The following is a 17,325-nucleotide window of genomic DNA, read 5'->3' on the forward strand; positions in this document are numbered from 1 at the left end:
GAGAGGGAGAAGAGAGAGGGAGAAGAGAGAGGGAGGGAGGATGGAGAGGGAGGATGGAGAGGGAGGGATGGAGAGGGAGGGAGAAGAGAGCGAGTGTGAGATAGAAGAGAGGGAGAGCGAGCAAAAGAGGGAGGGAGAGTGAATGAATGCAAGACAGAGTCACAGAAAGAGTGGAAGGAGGTGGCAGGAGAGGGAGAGAGGGAGGGAGGGAGAGCGAGAGAAACATAACAGAGGTGGGAGAGAAAAACACAACACAGACTCCAGTCAAAAACACACATTTAAATGGCCTTATATACACTTCAAAAAGTTCAATAAAGATACATTGAACAAACAAACAAAACACACACACTCATTTAATAATTCACTTGGAGGTTAAAAAAAAGGCATCATTGGCCTTGCCGTGGCCATCCGGTAGGGCACTCGCCTTCCATGCGGCTGACCCAGGTTCGATTCCCGGCCCGTGTCCTTTGTAGACCCTTTCCCGTCTCTCTCCCCATTCGCTTCCTGTCTACCTCTCGTCCTGTCCTGACCATAATAAAAAGTCTAAAAGACCAAAAATAAATGGATCTAAAAAGTAGAGATGCACCGAAATGAAAATGTGTGGCCGAAACCGAATAATAATTACTCACTTAGTCGAATACCGAAACGAATATACAGTTCAGTTAAAAGTTATCAAAAGTTAGGTTTACAGCTTACAATAAATGTTTAGACATGTTTTTCAAAGAAAATAAATGTTTATTTGAAGTCCTCAAATGCTGGAGTAGAACTGAATTTAATTTCATTACTGCCCATTTTCAATTCAATTTCTATTCGGCCACTCAATTGGCTTTTGGTCGAATATTTTCGGTTGCCGAATTTTCGGTGCACCTCTACTAAAAAGGCATCATTCCCCCACATGCCTACCCCCTATAGATCCAGGTCTTCCCGCTACCCTTTCCCTTGAGACAGCAGTGTCCCGGGGTGCTGATCCTACTGCCAGGTCAAAGGTTACAGACACAGGAGGTAGTCTACTCTCACTGGTCAAGAGTTAACCCCTTCCTGTCCCGAGAGGATCAGAGGGTCGCCGGGGCCAATTGATTTTCAATAATTGGGCTTATAACGCATTTATTGCCATGATTATCACCTAGTGAAGACTGGACTTCCCTAATAACTCTGAATGTGAACAGAACAGAACACAGTCATGCAACATTACACATTACCTAGCATAAACGGTCAGTTTAAAAAAAAGACTAATACATTAAATGATCTATAAATATTTATATTTATTATGGCTCCTGTGATTCATTGAAAGTGGGTGAAGTTGGCTAAAGGTTACAGACGACAGGCATAAATAGACACACACCTTATAGTTCTCAATTAGCCTCAGAAAATGTTTGCCTCATAAATGACCCTAACATTTTATACTGTTAGAAATAAGCCCTGAAATCTGAAATAAAAATAAAACAACAAAACAAATAGACTAGATCATACTACTATTATTATATACTACACAACTGTTATACTACTTTCAAGCAGCCCCAAAGGGCCAATGTTGGTACATTGGTCACATTGCACAGCTATAGAAGCTGGCAATAAGCTTGGATGTACCGGAGTGATTTAAGCACATGTTTGTTACCTCTACCGACGGTCACAGCAGAGGCAACTGACTCAATGTGCGAACGTAGCAAGTTGTTTTGTCCATACTAAAAAAGCATGCATTACAACATTAAACACACACACACTACACACAAACAGACACAAACAGACACAAACAGACACAAACAGACACAAACAGACACACACACACACACACACACACACACACACACACACACACACACACACACACACACACACACACACACACACACACACACACACACACTACACACACACACAGAGACAGACAGACACACTGGCACGCAGAGACACACACAGCCACACAGGATACAAGGAAGCAACCAGATCAGCACCTTATAAACATATTATTTGAGCATGCAAACCAATGGAGCTCTAACTAATTCTACAGCTCCACTGTTAGTTCATATTTTTTCTAACAGCATCATACACAAATGTTATTAATTTTTTGAGCCAAATAAGGTCAACTGAGAAGAATGAGGCATACGACCGTCAGTAACTTTATCTAACTTTCTCCACTTCCCATGCCTGGCTGACAGGAGCCATAATAATAAGAAGACTTCACATCACAATAATAGACACAACACTCCCCCTTGAGAGCTGCGGTGACGTTGCTGGTATATATTTGTGTGTTGGGTCAAAGTCTGTTGGTGTAGCTTTACATTCACACCACCCTCACTTGGCAGACTAATTGAAGCCCAGGCTGCATGGATTTAGAAGGGCATAAAAGGTATGAAACAATTATAAACATGAAATAAATGCTGTATCCATGTCCTGTCTTTCCTTCAAAAGGCGTTTGCACAGCCAGGGATGCAAAAACAATTTCAGGGCAAACTGACAATAACGTAGCATCATTTTGAGTACATATTGGCCTGTATAGGGCATTAAATTAACACACGCCAACCGGCTAGTTGGATGGTAGAAAAGACAACTTGCTAGCCACTTGGTGAGTGCATATTTGGCTAGTAAGATGAACATCCTCTAGCCATAATGGTTAGTGAAGAAAATAGCTAATTTAGAGGCCTGCCTTCATAATACACACCGTATATATTGATAAGTTGCACCAGTATAACAAATGTAAGCTCTATCAGCATCAGCACATAAATATTAAAAATATGAAAAACATTGTGAATACTTTAGTCATTGCATGTACTCTACTGTCCCCCACCCGGTTACAGGCACTATGCCAGTGCTGCTTTTCCTGGCACAGCGAAGTGTTAAGAGAACGAGTACGTGTGCCAAGATGAACTCTTTAATCATCCTCTTTTTTTCAGGAGTCCCATCTCCTGTCAAGTGTATAAGTTATAAGCCCCTCATGGGCTCTGTGTGCGTGTGCACGCGGTTCGATGGACTAGTGTGTGTGTGTGTGTGTGTGTGTGTGTGTGTGTGTGTGTGTGTGTGTGTGTGTGTGTGTCACCTGGCAATAGCCATGTTGGGATGCATAAGTGCGTAATGATTACCTCTCCCGTGGGAGTAAACAAGCCAAAGAGTTTTATGTTCGTCCATGATGAGAGATCAGGGGCCTATTGCCTTACGTATACTACACCATCTTGGGTCTCTTTAACATCTTTGCAAGTGCAAGTCTGCAAGTGCAAATGCAAATATGGGTCTACAAGCGCAAATATGGGTTGAGATGGGTTAGGTTTATAAGTATTACATCGTCTCAGGAGTCGCTTACATTTTAGGACGCAAGGGGGGGATTCGAACCTGCAACCCTCCGATTTTAAGACCATCTCCCCAACCATTAGGCCACGGCTGCCTCACGTCCTATGGGTCGTATCTCAACCCTGCCCCATCTCGCTCCCCCACTCACTTCCTGTCGTCTCTCACAACGCCCAATCTGAATAAAAGCCTAAAAAGCCCAAAAATGTGTTTTTTAAAAAAAGAATGGGTGTGAGATGGTGAGACTCTGTGCAGTACATGGCATGGGGTGAACAAGAGTGAGAGAAAAAGTGAGGCAAAAAAAGAGAATCTAATGTAGACTGTTGAAGTCAAAACGTAATCCAGCAATGAAATAATAAAAAATAACAAAAAGGATTTTAAGTGTGCAGACTCCTCACAGTCTGCCTTTGTCCTGCAGCTTTTTCTGGGATGTACACAATCTTCTCCTTCAGCAAAAAACAAAAAGAATAGGGTGACCGAGAGGAGGCTTGTGTCGATGACAAGCGATTGGGAGCCAATTATTTTACATTACGCCCTCTTGTATGTCCTGTATTTGGGGTGTCGGATATCAGTACGGTGAGGTCCTCCAAATAGGAGCTGTGGCCGGTGCGTAAACAAGCTCCCCTGGATGCAACCCCAAGCACTTTCTCCTTCAACATTAAAGATGGCTGTACAGTTATAGATTTAAAACAATTTTCACCACTTTGTTGGCAGTACAACATTTAGTACAACAACAACAGTTAAACTAGTATCAATTGAATTTAATTTGGTTGGGTAACTACCGCGAAGCATAACATTAAATGAAAAAGTGGCTGTTATTCTTTCCCCATAAAGCTGTGTATGACATCAGGTTGGGAACTGGAGACCCACCATTCCATACCGTGTGTTCCATTATTCGCCCTCTGTACTGTGTACCTTGTTTGAGTGCAGTGAAGTACCCTTTCCACCCTCCGCGATTCACGAGGCGAGTACATTCCGATTCCCGTTCTGTCTGATACACTTAACGAAAATGACGGTTGGTTGCGTGTCATCCGAGTTTACCAACCGCCAATATGCAATTCATCACGGAAGGCACTGTTCGTTATGCTGACACTTTTTAAAGTTACCCCTGCTTTATAGGCTACACATGGCGATTGTCTTTGGAATCAAAACTATGCTGTTATCACGGAGATTCAGCCATTTGACAGATCTGACACTCAACTACGTAACAAACATGGCGGCCGTTGAGTGCGAAAAGTGTACAGTAACTCCACACTTCAAAAAATGGCCGTTTTGGGGGCGTTATCCGGGTAATTTACAGTACACTTTACCGTCGCGATTAGAAATGGAACACCCTGCGTACCCAAACACAGTGCGGAAAGGGCGGACAGTACGAGTATTGGAACACAGCAAGAGCCTCTCTGCTGATTGGGGAGTCCCCAATGTGACATCACTAAATTCTGTTTTAAAAATAAATGTTAACACCAGTATATTGACCTGCACCCCCACCTTTAAGATAAGATTTCCAAAATGTTTCCCAGTGGTTGGTCAACTAGGATCAGGGTGACCGTATTCTCTGAATTTCTCTATGCCTCCCCCAAAGGACAAGACCCATTATGTGCTGCCAGCCAAGCTGGAGGAGCGCAGATGTATGTTAGCTGTATAGCTAACTCTTGTACCGGAACTGTCCTGTACAACAGGGCTTCCCACCTTTTTTTGTCTTACGTACCCCTTAAGCCTTTTTCATCATACAATGAATACCCCCTCGTTCATGATCTATATGTCTATTTGTTATTACTTTTTCCAATCCCTGTAGTGTTCACGCATATCCCTAGTGGTACATGTACCTCTGGTTAGGAATCACATCTGTACCAGCCACCTGTTAAATAAGATAATACATTAAACTCCACCAAAGTTTCAAAAATGGTTTCCAGTGGCTGATCACAACTTGTGCCACCGTCAACGGCTTCTCTGAAAATGCCTTTGCCATGACTTTAAAGGGCAGCAGCTCCAATTATGCAACTTAGTTTGTCAGCATGGGGCTATCACTCATAGTCAACATGTATGTCGCATTCTAGAACTCCACCTCATGTATGCAGCATTCTAGAACAGCACCTCTGGGTGTAGCAGTAAGCACCATGTCAGTAATGTAAAGTGGTACTACTGACGAGACTTGACGTCACTTGAAGCCTTTTGAGCACAGCTCTTTGACCTACCAACACAGCCACATATGGTCTCTCTCTACCCTACACCAGCTCACACTGGAACCGATGACATAATTTAATCAAAATCAATCAAAAGTAGTTCTATACTTACTGATGTTATTTACATCATACTCAATCGTCATTCAATCTGCTTGGGAAAAATATAAGATTGAAGTCATACTGAAAAATTTGAAGTGAAATTAGGATGTTGGGCATTGAATACACTAGTTTCCCTAATGGTGTTACACAGGTTCCCATACACTACTAAGGATGAACAACTTGGACCTCGAAAGAAAGTAAGAGTACGTTAATATATTAATAATTTAAATAATTCATTGCTGAAGCAAACAAATGTTATGCAACACAAATGTTTACCGGCTTTTTTGTTAAGTGTGTCTGTGCCCTAAACCCTTCTTTGCATCTGCACCTGTTGTTCTGTATATTTCCTGTGCACTTTGTATCTGCTAGTGATGTTGGCTATGATTATGTCCTCATTTGTAAGTCGCTTTGGTTATAAATGTAATTTAATGGAATAATGTAATATGCGTACTAAGCAGAGGTGAATATTTGCTTATTAAATCCGATAACCAAAGCTTCACAAAGGCATGTTAATCAAAGGGGGAAAAATCAGCTGATACAGTGTGTGGATGGCTGGATGTGAAACAGAGAGTATTGAATTATAGCCTGCTGGATCCATGGCCAGGTTGGCACATCACTGGCATGCACACAGCATTTGTAGAAAGCTTTCCACGAAGACCGAAATGCTAGTTGAGGTGGGGGAGGTGAAAACTGTGTGAGCGAACATGGGACAGTGAGTGTGTGTGTAGAGGTAAAGAAGCTGGGGCAGGGAGAGAGAGCGAGAGAGAGCGAGAGAGAGCGAGCAAGCGAGCGAGAAAGAGAAACGGAGACATAGACATAGAGACAGAGAGAGAGAGAGAGAGAGAGAGAGAGATTTTTGACATTTAGAGAGAGGGCGAGAGAGAAAGACAGAGAGATAAGAGAGGTAAGGTAGCTATAGATTGTGATTGTGATAGTATTTAGATGGAGAGTTAAAGTTGCTGAAGAGTGTGTGTGATTTTGCGCGTGTATGTGTGTGCGTGCGTGTGTATGTGTCTCTTTGGTCATTGGTGGAAGGTGTGTGTGTGTGTGTGTGTGTGTGTGTGTGTGTGTGTGTGTGTGTGTGTGTGTGTGTGTGTGTGTGTGTGTGTGTGTGTGTGTGTGTGTGTGTGTGTGTGTTAGAGTCATCCCAGGAATGGCAGGGGGCCGCTCCGCTGCCATCGCGCTGCTCTCTCCCCTGTCCTGTCCTGCATGGCATGGCATACCTCAGGGGCCTAAATATAGAAGAGCCCCGCCAGCCAAACTGATAAAGGAGGAGAGGGGGAGAGGGGGGAGAGAGAGAGAGAGAAAAGAGAGAGAGAGAGAGAGAGAGAGAGAGAGAGAGAGAGAGAGAGAGAGAGAGAGAGAGAGAGAGAGAGAGAGAGAGAGAGAGAGAGAGAGAGAGAGAGAGAGAGAGAGAGGTGCATGTGTGTGTTGAGAGTGGCTATATACTGTACGTGTGTGTGTGTGTGTGTGACAGCTGAGAGAAAAGACGAGAGACTGGGGGCGACGAGAGGTGAATGGCGGATGGACCCGTGTGTGTGTGTGTGTGTGTGTGTGTGTGTGTGTGTGTGTGTGTGTGTGTGTGTGTGTGTGTGAGACACTGACGGCTGAACTATAAAGAGCTATGTGACAGCTGGGATGGAGTCACAGGTGTGGGGTGTGTGTGTGTGTGTGTGGGGGGGGGGTTGTCACCGTCAGAGAGTGGGGCCATGAAGATTAACATGGGGACACCAAAGGCCAAAACTCCACACAGGAAGAGAGAGAATGTAGTTCTGGACCAGCAGGAGGGGTCTGGGCCCGTCCGAGTGTCTGGGCCTGTCCGAGTGTGTGTGTGTGTGTGTGTGTGTGTGTGTGTGTGTGTGTGTGTGTGTGTGTGTGCGTGTGCGTGTGCGTGTGTCACAGGTGTGTGGGGTGGGCCTGGGTCAGACAAGGGGACAGTAAAGGAAACTCAGCAACAGGCAGGAAATGAATATAAGGTCAGCTGCGGAAGTCATTGATCAGGACTGCCAGTGTGTGAGTGTGTGAGTGTGTGTGTGTGTGCGTGCGTGTGTGTGTGTGTGTGTGTGTGTGCGTGTGTGTTGGGGGGGGGGGGGGGGGGGGGGTTGGGTGGGCGAGTGGGTGGTACACATGGTGCGGCCAGAGTGAAGACACACAAGAAGTGATTTCTAGGGACCAAATTAATGTTTGCCACCAATCTAATCTGATAAGGCTTTTTGTTATTTTGGATGGTTTTGGTCTGGGCATTGTTCAGAGTTTACTTTTGGCATAACATGAGCCACTAATTTTTTTTACCTGTGTGTGGTGTGAGACAAGACCAGTGTATTTACCGTCCTTGGGTGTTTTGAAAGGCGCTATATAAAATGAAAGTATTATTATTATTATTATTATTATTTATAAGCAAACAAAGGTCTTCACCACTATGCTGCCCTACAAAGACAAAGTGTGTTAACTACGTCAACACTGAAACATTGAAAAATACCTTCAAAGCCCTTGTATTAGGTTGGATATTGTAGTAACTGCAAAGCCGACATGGCAATATCTCGAAAACGGGATACTTTTGGACAATAAGGCTTTGTCAATATAAAGGAGGGGTCATAAAGACAAATTTCAGTCTAACCCAAATTTTGCCAAAATATGAAGCATCTAGACTAGTGTTTCTCAACAGAGACGCTACAGCCCCCAGGGGGGCCTTGGGCAGCCCTAGGGGGGCGTTGAGAAGAAGACGGCTGAGTGGTGGCAGGGTTCAGTTCCCATTTCAATACTAAGGGGGGTGTTGATAGTCTTATGATTATATCATGGGGTGGCATTGGGAAGCTTATGATGAGGTCAGGGGGGGGGCTTTGCTCAAAAAAGCTTGAGAACCACTGATCTAGACCCAGCTTGAGGCTACACTGACCAAGCGCAACCCTTTGCGCATTAGACAGAGCCAGAGATTTTGATAGGAAGGTGAGATGGGACAGCCATGTAATCGTACATAGAAATTAACGGTGAAGATTCGTAACGCAAATATGGCGTCTACTCGCACATCTCCCGCCTTTCTGGTAACAAGAGCCAATGTGCCTGCTGAGCTGCGGTGCCAGTGATCCAATCATCTGGCTGCATCGGCGCACGCAAAATGATGCGCATGCTCAGTTGTGAAAAGCCGTTGCTCTCGTGCCGTTACGGAACTAATAATAATAATAATTTGTATTTGTATAGCACTGTCATACTGCTTCTGCGCTCTGTAAAAAAACGTGAGAAAAGTGATTTAAAAAGCTTTTGACTCGTATGACACAACCAAGCAGTCTAGATTGATCAGTTTTCCGCTTATGAAAAAAAATCGTGCAGAGAACCGTGATATTAATTTTCATCAAGAAAACCGCGATACGCATTTTTTCTAGAATCACCCAGCCCTACTACAGAGTGTCGGTTACAGTCCCTGGAGCAGTGTGGGGTTAGGTGCCTTGCTCAAGGGCACTCCAGAGGTGCAGGGTGAGATTTGAACCTGAAACCCTGTGATCTTAAAGGACCACTTAAGCCAATTTCAATATGCTGTTGTATTGCTCACGATATCCTTGACTTGTCAGTACCAGGTCATGCCGCATTTTTCGGCTCAGCCCTTTCCGAGATCTGAGCTATTCTAATGGGGGCAACTTTTGTTTACATTTTTAAAAATCTTAACATAGTCCTACTCCAAAAATGCTACCAAAAGTTATCGCTGTTTGCTAGTTGCCTGCCTGCCTGCCCCCTGGATCTCCAAAAAGGCTGAAGAGAGAAAAAAAAAACCTCAGGTACTGACAAGTCCAGGGTAGTGTGAGCATTACAACATGTTTAAATTGACTGAAGTTATCCTTTAAGACCACCTCTTCACGCATAAGACCGAGCCCACTGCCCTGCCTGGCATGACTGATCAGTGCACATATCTCCACTTACTTGTTTTCAAAGGCTATTGTGAGCGTTTCTTCGTGGACATCCTTGATGAACCCCTGAGAGAGAGAGAGAGAGAGAGAGAGAGAGAGAGAGAGAGAGAGAGAGAGAGAGAGAGAGAGAGAGAGAGAGAGAGAAAGAGAAAGAGAAAGAGAAAGTGAAAGAGAAAGAGAAAGGAAGAGGAGAAAACGACAAAAGGAGAGGGGGAGACAAAACAAGACAAGGTAAGTACATTCATCAAGGTAACTCAACATGTCGATTTGAAATGAGTCTTCCCTTGGTGCTGTGTGACACATGTCAATTTTCTTCTTGGAGCAGGCGTCACTCTTGATTATTTCAGTCTCTGAAGGTGCTGGCCCGAATTTCAAATTCAATGTTTCAAGAAAGGTGCCGCACCTTGCAGAGCAGCGTTTTTTTATTGCACACACGCCGAAACGCGTCTGTGCAATAAAAAACACTACCATGCAAGGTGCGGCACCCTTCTTGAAACGCTGTGTGACACATGACATCGGAGTAGGAGCAAGGCCAATGCCAGGCCACTCCTGAGACTGGGCGAGTGAGTCACACAGTTTCGTGTGTGTGTGTGTGTGTGTATATGTGTGTGTGTGTAGCCAGTTAGCATTGCAACTCATCTGCCAGGTAGATGCACCACGTCAAGTTGCATTAAAAGGTGCACTGTGTGATATTTTTACATTACATTACACTTATCTGACGCTTTCATTTATGTAAAGCGACTTACAACTATTATTTTTCAGGGTATTGGTTACAGTCCCTGGAGCAATGTGGTGCCTTGCTCAAGGGCACTTCAGCCATGGATGGAGATGTAGGGAGAGGTCAGGTGGGATTCGAACCGGCCACCCCTAGGCTGAAAGACCAATCCTCTAACCACTAGGCCACGTCTGTCTTTTTAGCCGTTTCTTTCCAGAATTCATGCTTACAACATTTCTTACAACAGATCCCAGCTTCTCTAGGTCCCCTGAATACAACTTAATTGTGTTGCAAATGGAGATTTAGAATAAAGATTTCTTTACAACACGTCACATTTCATATGAAGCTGCATAACATTAAAATGATGTTGGGGGCCGGACAAAGCGATTTCAAGGGCCGCAAATGGCCATCAAGACACAGGTTCCACACCCCTGCTATATGCCATTGCCGATGGAGACCCAGGTTCGAGTCTGGCCTGCTGGGTCATTTCTTAAGCCTACCTCATCGACCTCTGCCACTCTTCTCCTACCTGAGCTTCACCTATTCAATAAAGGCTAAAAAATAAAATAAAAAAACACCTCCAGAGATAAAGCCACCCAGGCTTGTGTCGTTGAAGTGTTCACTCCATTACAACACACACCCAATGATCTAAACCCCCCCCCAACTGGCCAAATACTGTTGAAATTTCAGTTTGGCTAGTAGAAAAGACCACTTTACTAGCCACTTTGACATATTAGTGAGTGTGTGTTTGGCTAGTAAGATTAATATCCATTCCACATGCCATTTTGGCTGTTGAGGAGAAAAAGTGAATTTAGACTCCTGCATCCTGCACCCGCCATAATCAAGTAAACAATGAATGCAATGCCACTCGAACTCATTGTGCACTTCGCATGGCGCATTTCGTACAGCGAAGGACTAGATAGAGACATAACAGCTGAATAGATACACCTGTTGGGCTACGTAGCATTGGAGAGATGCTGGGTTGGAATAACAAAGAGGAGTGTGTGTGTGTGTGTGTGTGTGTGTGTGTGTGTGTTTGTGTGTGTGTGTGTGTGTGTGTGTGTGTGTGTGAGTGTGTGTTTGTCAGGGGTCTGGGGCTTCAGGGTGAGATGAAGGCCTCAGGCTCAGGGATGTGGTGAAGAATAATGACTATCGGGGAGACGTGTGTGTGTGTGTGTGTGTGTGTGTGTGTGTGTGTGTGTGTGTGTGTGTGTGTGTGTGTGTGGACCTCAGGGTTGTAGTGGCCATCTCAGATGGCACTGAACTGTGTGTGTGTGTGTGTGTGTGTGTGTGAGAGAGAGAGTGAGAGCGAGAGTGAAAGCGAGACCACCTCTAAGAGCAATGAAAGGTGTGCCGTAACCATCCATGTGGGCAGTGTGTGTGTGTGTGTGTGTGTGAGAGAGCGAGAGAGCGAGAGTGAAAGAGAGACCACCTCTAAGAGCAATGAAAGGTGTGCGGTAAACATCCCTGTGGGCAGTGTGTGTGTGTGTGTGTGTGTGCGCGCGTGTGCGTGTGTGTGTGTGTTTCCATCTCTGAGGGCGCTGGTGCGGAAAGGCCTCCATGACACTTGCTGTTTGATATCCAGCCGCTAGCCAGGGAGACACGACTCTGGGGGAAATATGGCCCTGTGTGTGTGTGTGTGTGTGTGTGTGTGTGTGTGTGTGTGTCAGCCCAATGACAAAGCCTAGTCAAAAGACGTCTGACAGCCCAGTCAGATCCAGCCAAGTTTCACACTCAATACGCGCGCGCACACACACACACACACACACACACACACACACACACACACACACACACACGACCAAAAATAGGTAACAAAACCTGATGGTGGGTGTGTCTGTCTGTTTACACTTGCAAGTTGTAAGTGTGTCTAAGACCATGCACTCAAGCACACTGGCTTGAGAAACACACAGATACATAGAAAGGTCAGGCTGCAACACACACACAAACACACACACACACTTGCATGAGATGCAGTAGACCAGTGTTTCCCAACCTTTTTTGTCTCATGTGCCCCCCGAGCCTTTTTGTTGTGTCACAAGTACCCCCTAACTTGTGTTTTACATCATTTTTTTCTATTCCAGTGTCACGATGCTCCATGCATTTGTTAAAATTACATTTTTTCCAAGTACCCCCTTCAGTGTGCTCGCGTACCCCTAGTGGTATACGTACCCCTGGTTGGGAAACACTGCAGTAGACACACACACTGGCGTGCATTTCAACTGAACCTGACACGGCTGCCACAGCCAATCTAGTCAAAGTGGGTGAAAGTGGCACGAGTGTGTGTGTGTGTGTGTGTGTGTAGGTATGTGCAAGGCAGGAAAGAGCTGTGTGCACTGCGTACATACTTGTATGTGCCAGGCTGGCACGAATGTGTATCGTGCGTGCGTTTGCCCATGTGTGCGTAAACTTGATACTCTATGTTTACTCTTTCATTTTCTAATCAATCATATAATAATGTTCTAATCAATTGTTTTCGTGCTTTTATTTTTGTTAAGTCCATCAAGCTGCCTCTGTGTATGAAATGCAGTCTACAAACTAAATGTGCCATACCAGTGTATGTGTGTGTGTGTATGTGTGTATACATATGTGTCTTGAGTGTAGGAATATCTGCCTACGAGTATGTGTGTGTGTGTGTGTGTGTGTGTGTTCATGTGGGTACAACTGTCCGCGCTGCTACTCCTGTGCCTACTCTATCCCGTCAGCCACACAAGTTACACCCCCCACCCACCCACACCTCACTGGGCCCTACGTACAACCAGCTGCAATGGAGCACCCCCCCCCCCATGGACAGATCAAACCTATTTTCCGATCCACCTCGCCTTCGCACCATAGATCACACATATTCCACATACATGCACACTCCATTCGCGCCCATTCAACGTTTTTGAGAGTTAAGGCCCCATGGACCGGAAGTAGGCTGCCGTGCAATACTAGAACGCAGTAACTCAAAATGGTCAATTTTTTTTTATATCGGAAATCGGTTCTAAACTACCTCATTTGTCTTGTGTCCAAAAATGGTGGTCCAACACCGTCCCGTTTTGGAGAAAACTCATTTTGAAAGTGCAAAAATGACCCAAAAAAGGTTAAACAAAAACGCAGTAAGTCGGCGAGTTACTGCTGCACGTTCCAATGGGACTGGTTTGGGAGTAGACAGTAATACAAGCTAAGAACGCAGTAACTCCTGCAGTAACTCCATTTTGAGGCAGTAATACCAGCCAAGAACGCAGTAACTCTGTTTTTTTTTGTGGCAAAAAGACACATACATGTTGTTTTTTTGGGGGGTTTTGTGTGCATTAAATTTCTATCCTAAACAAGCATTACCAGGAAGTGTCACCACCAATTTACCGAAAACTTTGAAGCCTTTTTTCTCAGTTTGTCGTTTTCAGAGTTACTGCGTTCTAAGATTGTAGGGCAGTAGAGGGGCGTGACTTAGGTGACCCATGTGGGGGCAGCCCTCGGGAACCCCGCCCCCCCCTGCGACGAGAGCAAATTTCACTGATTAATAGTCAGTTAATATTATGGTAATGTGTTATGATGACGCGGTTCGGCGAATACCAATTGGAATGATATCTCCTTGGGGTTCTTCAGATAATCTAGGGCAGGGGTCGGGAACCTATGGCTCGCGAGCCACATGTGGCTCTTTTGGGAACTGCATGTGGCTCTCGGACAAACCTGTCATTTGTTTACTCAATAAGCCATGAATAATTTTGTTACGGCACTAAATTAAAAATGGACCTACTGAAATCGAAAAGTTAAGATAATATTCAAAATATAAAGTATGATCGCGCATTTAATCCATCCCAGGTCCGATCAGCTGAGCCAAGCACAGGCCTTCGACGAAGGCTACTGTACAGATATGAAAAACGCGTTTTTTTATTGGACAATGCCGTGCCAGCGCTGGGTCGTGTCGTGTGAGATAACATTCCATCCGTAATGCTTTACCTAAAGTTCAGCTGGCTAACGGTTGTATCCAAAACAAAGAAACTGTTCACGACCGTGCCATTATGATGGCAAATCAAGTGGAGGAAACGCAAGTGAGGGATATAAATGCAGCGCTGTACTTCTCCCTCGATTACAGGAAGAACTTTTGCTGAATCAACTGACGTAAGTCTTTCCCAGTTTAGTGTGATTGCGAGATAACTGGTGCCACAATGCGAAGGCAAACGTAGGGTTGCCATTCGTCCCTTGAAATACGGAATCGCCCTGTAGCCTATTTGGCGGTTAAATCATGCGTTCTGTATTGGGGACGCATGTCGGTAAGGGACGCGCTTTGTAGGGCATTTTCGCGAATTATTAAAAATAGACATGTCAGCCACATATCAACTGTAAAATGTTAACTATGTCAGCGCGACCAAGATGAGCATCCTGTCTTGAAGTTCTCTCTCCCTCCCTCCTCCCTCCTCATGCACCTTCCCTGTGTCTGTCTGATGGCTAGAATAGAAGCACCTCCGTCATTCTCATTGCTCATTGGCAACTCCGATGCATAAAAGATAGAAACTTAAGGTAATGCATGCGCGTGGCTTCTCAAATGCACATCAGCACATCTACAAGTAGTTTTAGTTCTTCTTTCGTTAGCTCTCCCTTCTTGTCCCCAATGCAAGCGTTACTTTTATTCCCTTCTGTGCATGACAATTAGCATTAGAAATAATGGCGAAAATGGTATGGCTCTCACAAAAAATATTTTTTAAAAAATGGGCGTTTATGGCTCTCTCCACCAAAAAGGTTCCCGACCCCTGATCTAGGGCAATGGTTCTCATTTTTGAACAAACGCCCCCTTGACCTCATAAGACTGACAATGCCCTCCTTAGTATTGAATAATGAAATGGACTAAAGCCCTCCAATGGCAACTAAGCAGCGCCCCTCTCAACTGTATCCTTCTCAACGCCCCCCAAGAGCTCTCCAATGCCCCCTGGGGGGCTGTACCGCCCCCCGTTGAGAAACACTAATCTAGGGGCTTCCCCCACAATGGCAATACTTAGGGTTCTTTGGAGACTGCATTGTGCAAATGACAAGGTTCCTCAAACAGCCGGCCGTTAACTCCACTCTTCGAGTATCAGTCTGCGGCCTGCGCCCCTCTATCTCTGGTGACTGTCAACCCAACACCATATCCCCGCCACCACCCCCGGTCCCAACGGTCAAACACACGGCATACAACGCGCAACTCAGATCCACCCCCCCCCACCCCCCCCCTCCCGCCCGCCTGCCTGTGTCCCACTCTCTCCTGAAACTCCTCACCCCTGCATCCCCTCTCCCCATCCCGTGCACAACACCACCACCCCCCCATGCAAAATCTGTTCCTCGTCCATCAGCAGGCTCCACAAATCCATCAAGTGGTGTTGTAACACCCCCCTCCTCCCCTCCCTTCCCCCAAAAGTCCCTTCCGACACACACACACACACACGCTCAGGAGAGGAGGAAGGGGGTGACAAATCTGGACGTGTGTGACACTGCCTTATTTGGGATGGAGAGGTCGGGGAGAGGGGCGAGAGGAGAGAGGGGTGGGTGAGCTGAGTGGGGAGGGGGTACGAGGAGAGAGATGGTACTGCGAGAGCTCGGGAGAGAGATATGGAAAAGGAGAGTGGGGTGGCCGAGGGGAGATATGAGTGTGAGAGAGAGAGAGAGAGAGAGAGAGAGAGAGAGAGAGAGAGAGAGAGAGAGAGAGAGAGAGAGAGAGAGAGAGACAGACAGACAGACAGACAGACAGACAGACAGACAGAGAGAGAGAGAGAGAGAGAGAGAGAGAGAGAGAGAGAGAGGGAGAGGTGAACTCATTGAGAACTTGGTAGAGAGGAGTAGGGGGTTTTCTGACATAATCAGAGAGACGTACAAGCACATACGTAACTTACAAAATGGTACCGAAATGTTGTAGGAGAGAGAAGAGTAAAAAGAGATATTGAGAAGGTGTTGACAGGCGAGACAAGAGGTGAATATGTGAACTTGAAACGTCAGTGATCTTGGAGCTAGGGGAATTTCACCTGCTTACGACAGAGACACTGTGATACTTAAACTCATCGTGACTTGTGAGTCACTTGCAAGTCTAGATCATCTCTGATGCTACGGACATAAAACCCAACACCCGTTACTTCTCTCTCACACACACACACACACACACACACACACACACACACACACACACACACGACATAACAGACCCAAGGAGCTACTTTCACTGGCACTTACCACTGATCGACCTCATAAGCCTGGCCTAAGCTACTGACCTGGCTAGATGTTTTTTTTGAGCAGTGAATCAGACGGACGTTCTTAACAGCACCCCCAGTCTACTAAGGCCATATCCACATGAAGCCAGATAAATATAAAGATCCATAGTTAAAACGTCCTGCGTCGTGTCACGTCACACGTATCATTTTCAGAATTCTTCGACATTGGCGAAGCCAGCGTGTTAGGATTTCTCCATAATTCTCCATTATGTAGCCATCGGTCTTAATGTATGCAGGGCCTTAGTGTGTGTGTAAAGAGTCTCTGAAGTGATTGGTAGGCTAAGGCACATTGAACGCACTTAGTCCGGCAAAAAAGGCAAAACTAGCTTACCTTCACAAGTGATGGTTTTTTTTATGTTATTTTATTTCCAACTGCAGGGTTTCCCCCAGCACTTTATTGCTAAGGCGGCCACCTTGACAAGAAACACCTACCACCTTGACTAGGTCCCCTGAAAAGATAAAGATTTCATGTTGCGAATGTATTTTCTAAAGTTGCTTTACCAAAAAATTTATACTTTTAACGCCCCACCACCTTGACTAACAAAAATTCTGAGAGAAACACTGAACTGAGCTCCTTTTATCTTTCTCACAGGTGTGAAAGGCTCCTAGATAACCCATTCCTTTCTCTTCTTCAAACCTGTGACTGTACATCAGTGATTCTCAAACTTTATCAGACCAAGGACCCCTTTTTATATATTTATATTACATATTTATATTTACTGTATGTGCCTTGACAATTGTAAGTATTGACGTTGGGGATATGCCACGAAAAAGTCTTATCGACCATGTCGACTCGACATGGCAATAAACTTCATGAATCTTGAATCTTTTTCTCCCATTTTTTTTTTTCCAGGAACCACTTGTCAACTGATTTGATAGGCGCACCTTTTATACAAGTCATACACATTACAGGCCTGTCATTATAGTCA

General features: G+C 45.2%; 1 protein-coding gene and 1 non-coding gene across 11 annotated transcripts in view; both read right to left on the reverse strand.

Annotated features, from left to right (window-relative positions):
- Positions 1-17,325, reverse strand: part of fxr2 (FMR1 autosomal homolog 2) — a 66,245-nt gene that overhangs the window by 37,814 nt on the left and 11,106 nt on the right. For all 10 annotated transcript variants that reach the window (XM_063186699.1, XM_063186698.1, XM_063186697.1 and 7 more), the window contains exon 2: positions 9,474-9,526. In XM_063186699.1, the coding sequence (XP_063042769.1) occupies positions 9,474-9,526 (53 nt within the window). The remainder of the gene's footprint in view (positions 1-9,473; positions 9,527-17,325) is intronic.
- On the reverse strand, positions 1,527-1,652 carry LOC134438110 (small nucleolar RNA ACA64). Its single transcript, XR_010032528.1, has one exon. It is a non-coding gene; the product is annotated as a small nucleolar RNA ACA64 (small nucleolar RNA).

The sequence above is a fragment of the Engraulis encrasicolus genome, chromosome 21, assembly GCF_034702125.1.
Source record: "Engraulis encrasicolus isolate BLACKSEA-1 chromosome 21, IST_EnEncr_1.0, whole genome shotgun sequence".
NCBI classification, from domain to species: Eukaryota; Metazoa; Chordata; class Actinopteri; order Clupeiformes; family Engraulidae; genus Engraulis; species Engraulis encrasicolus.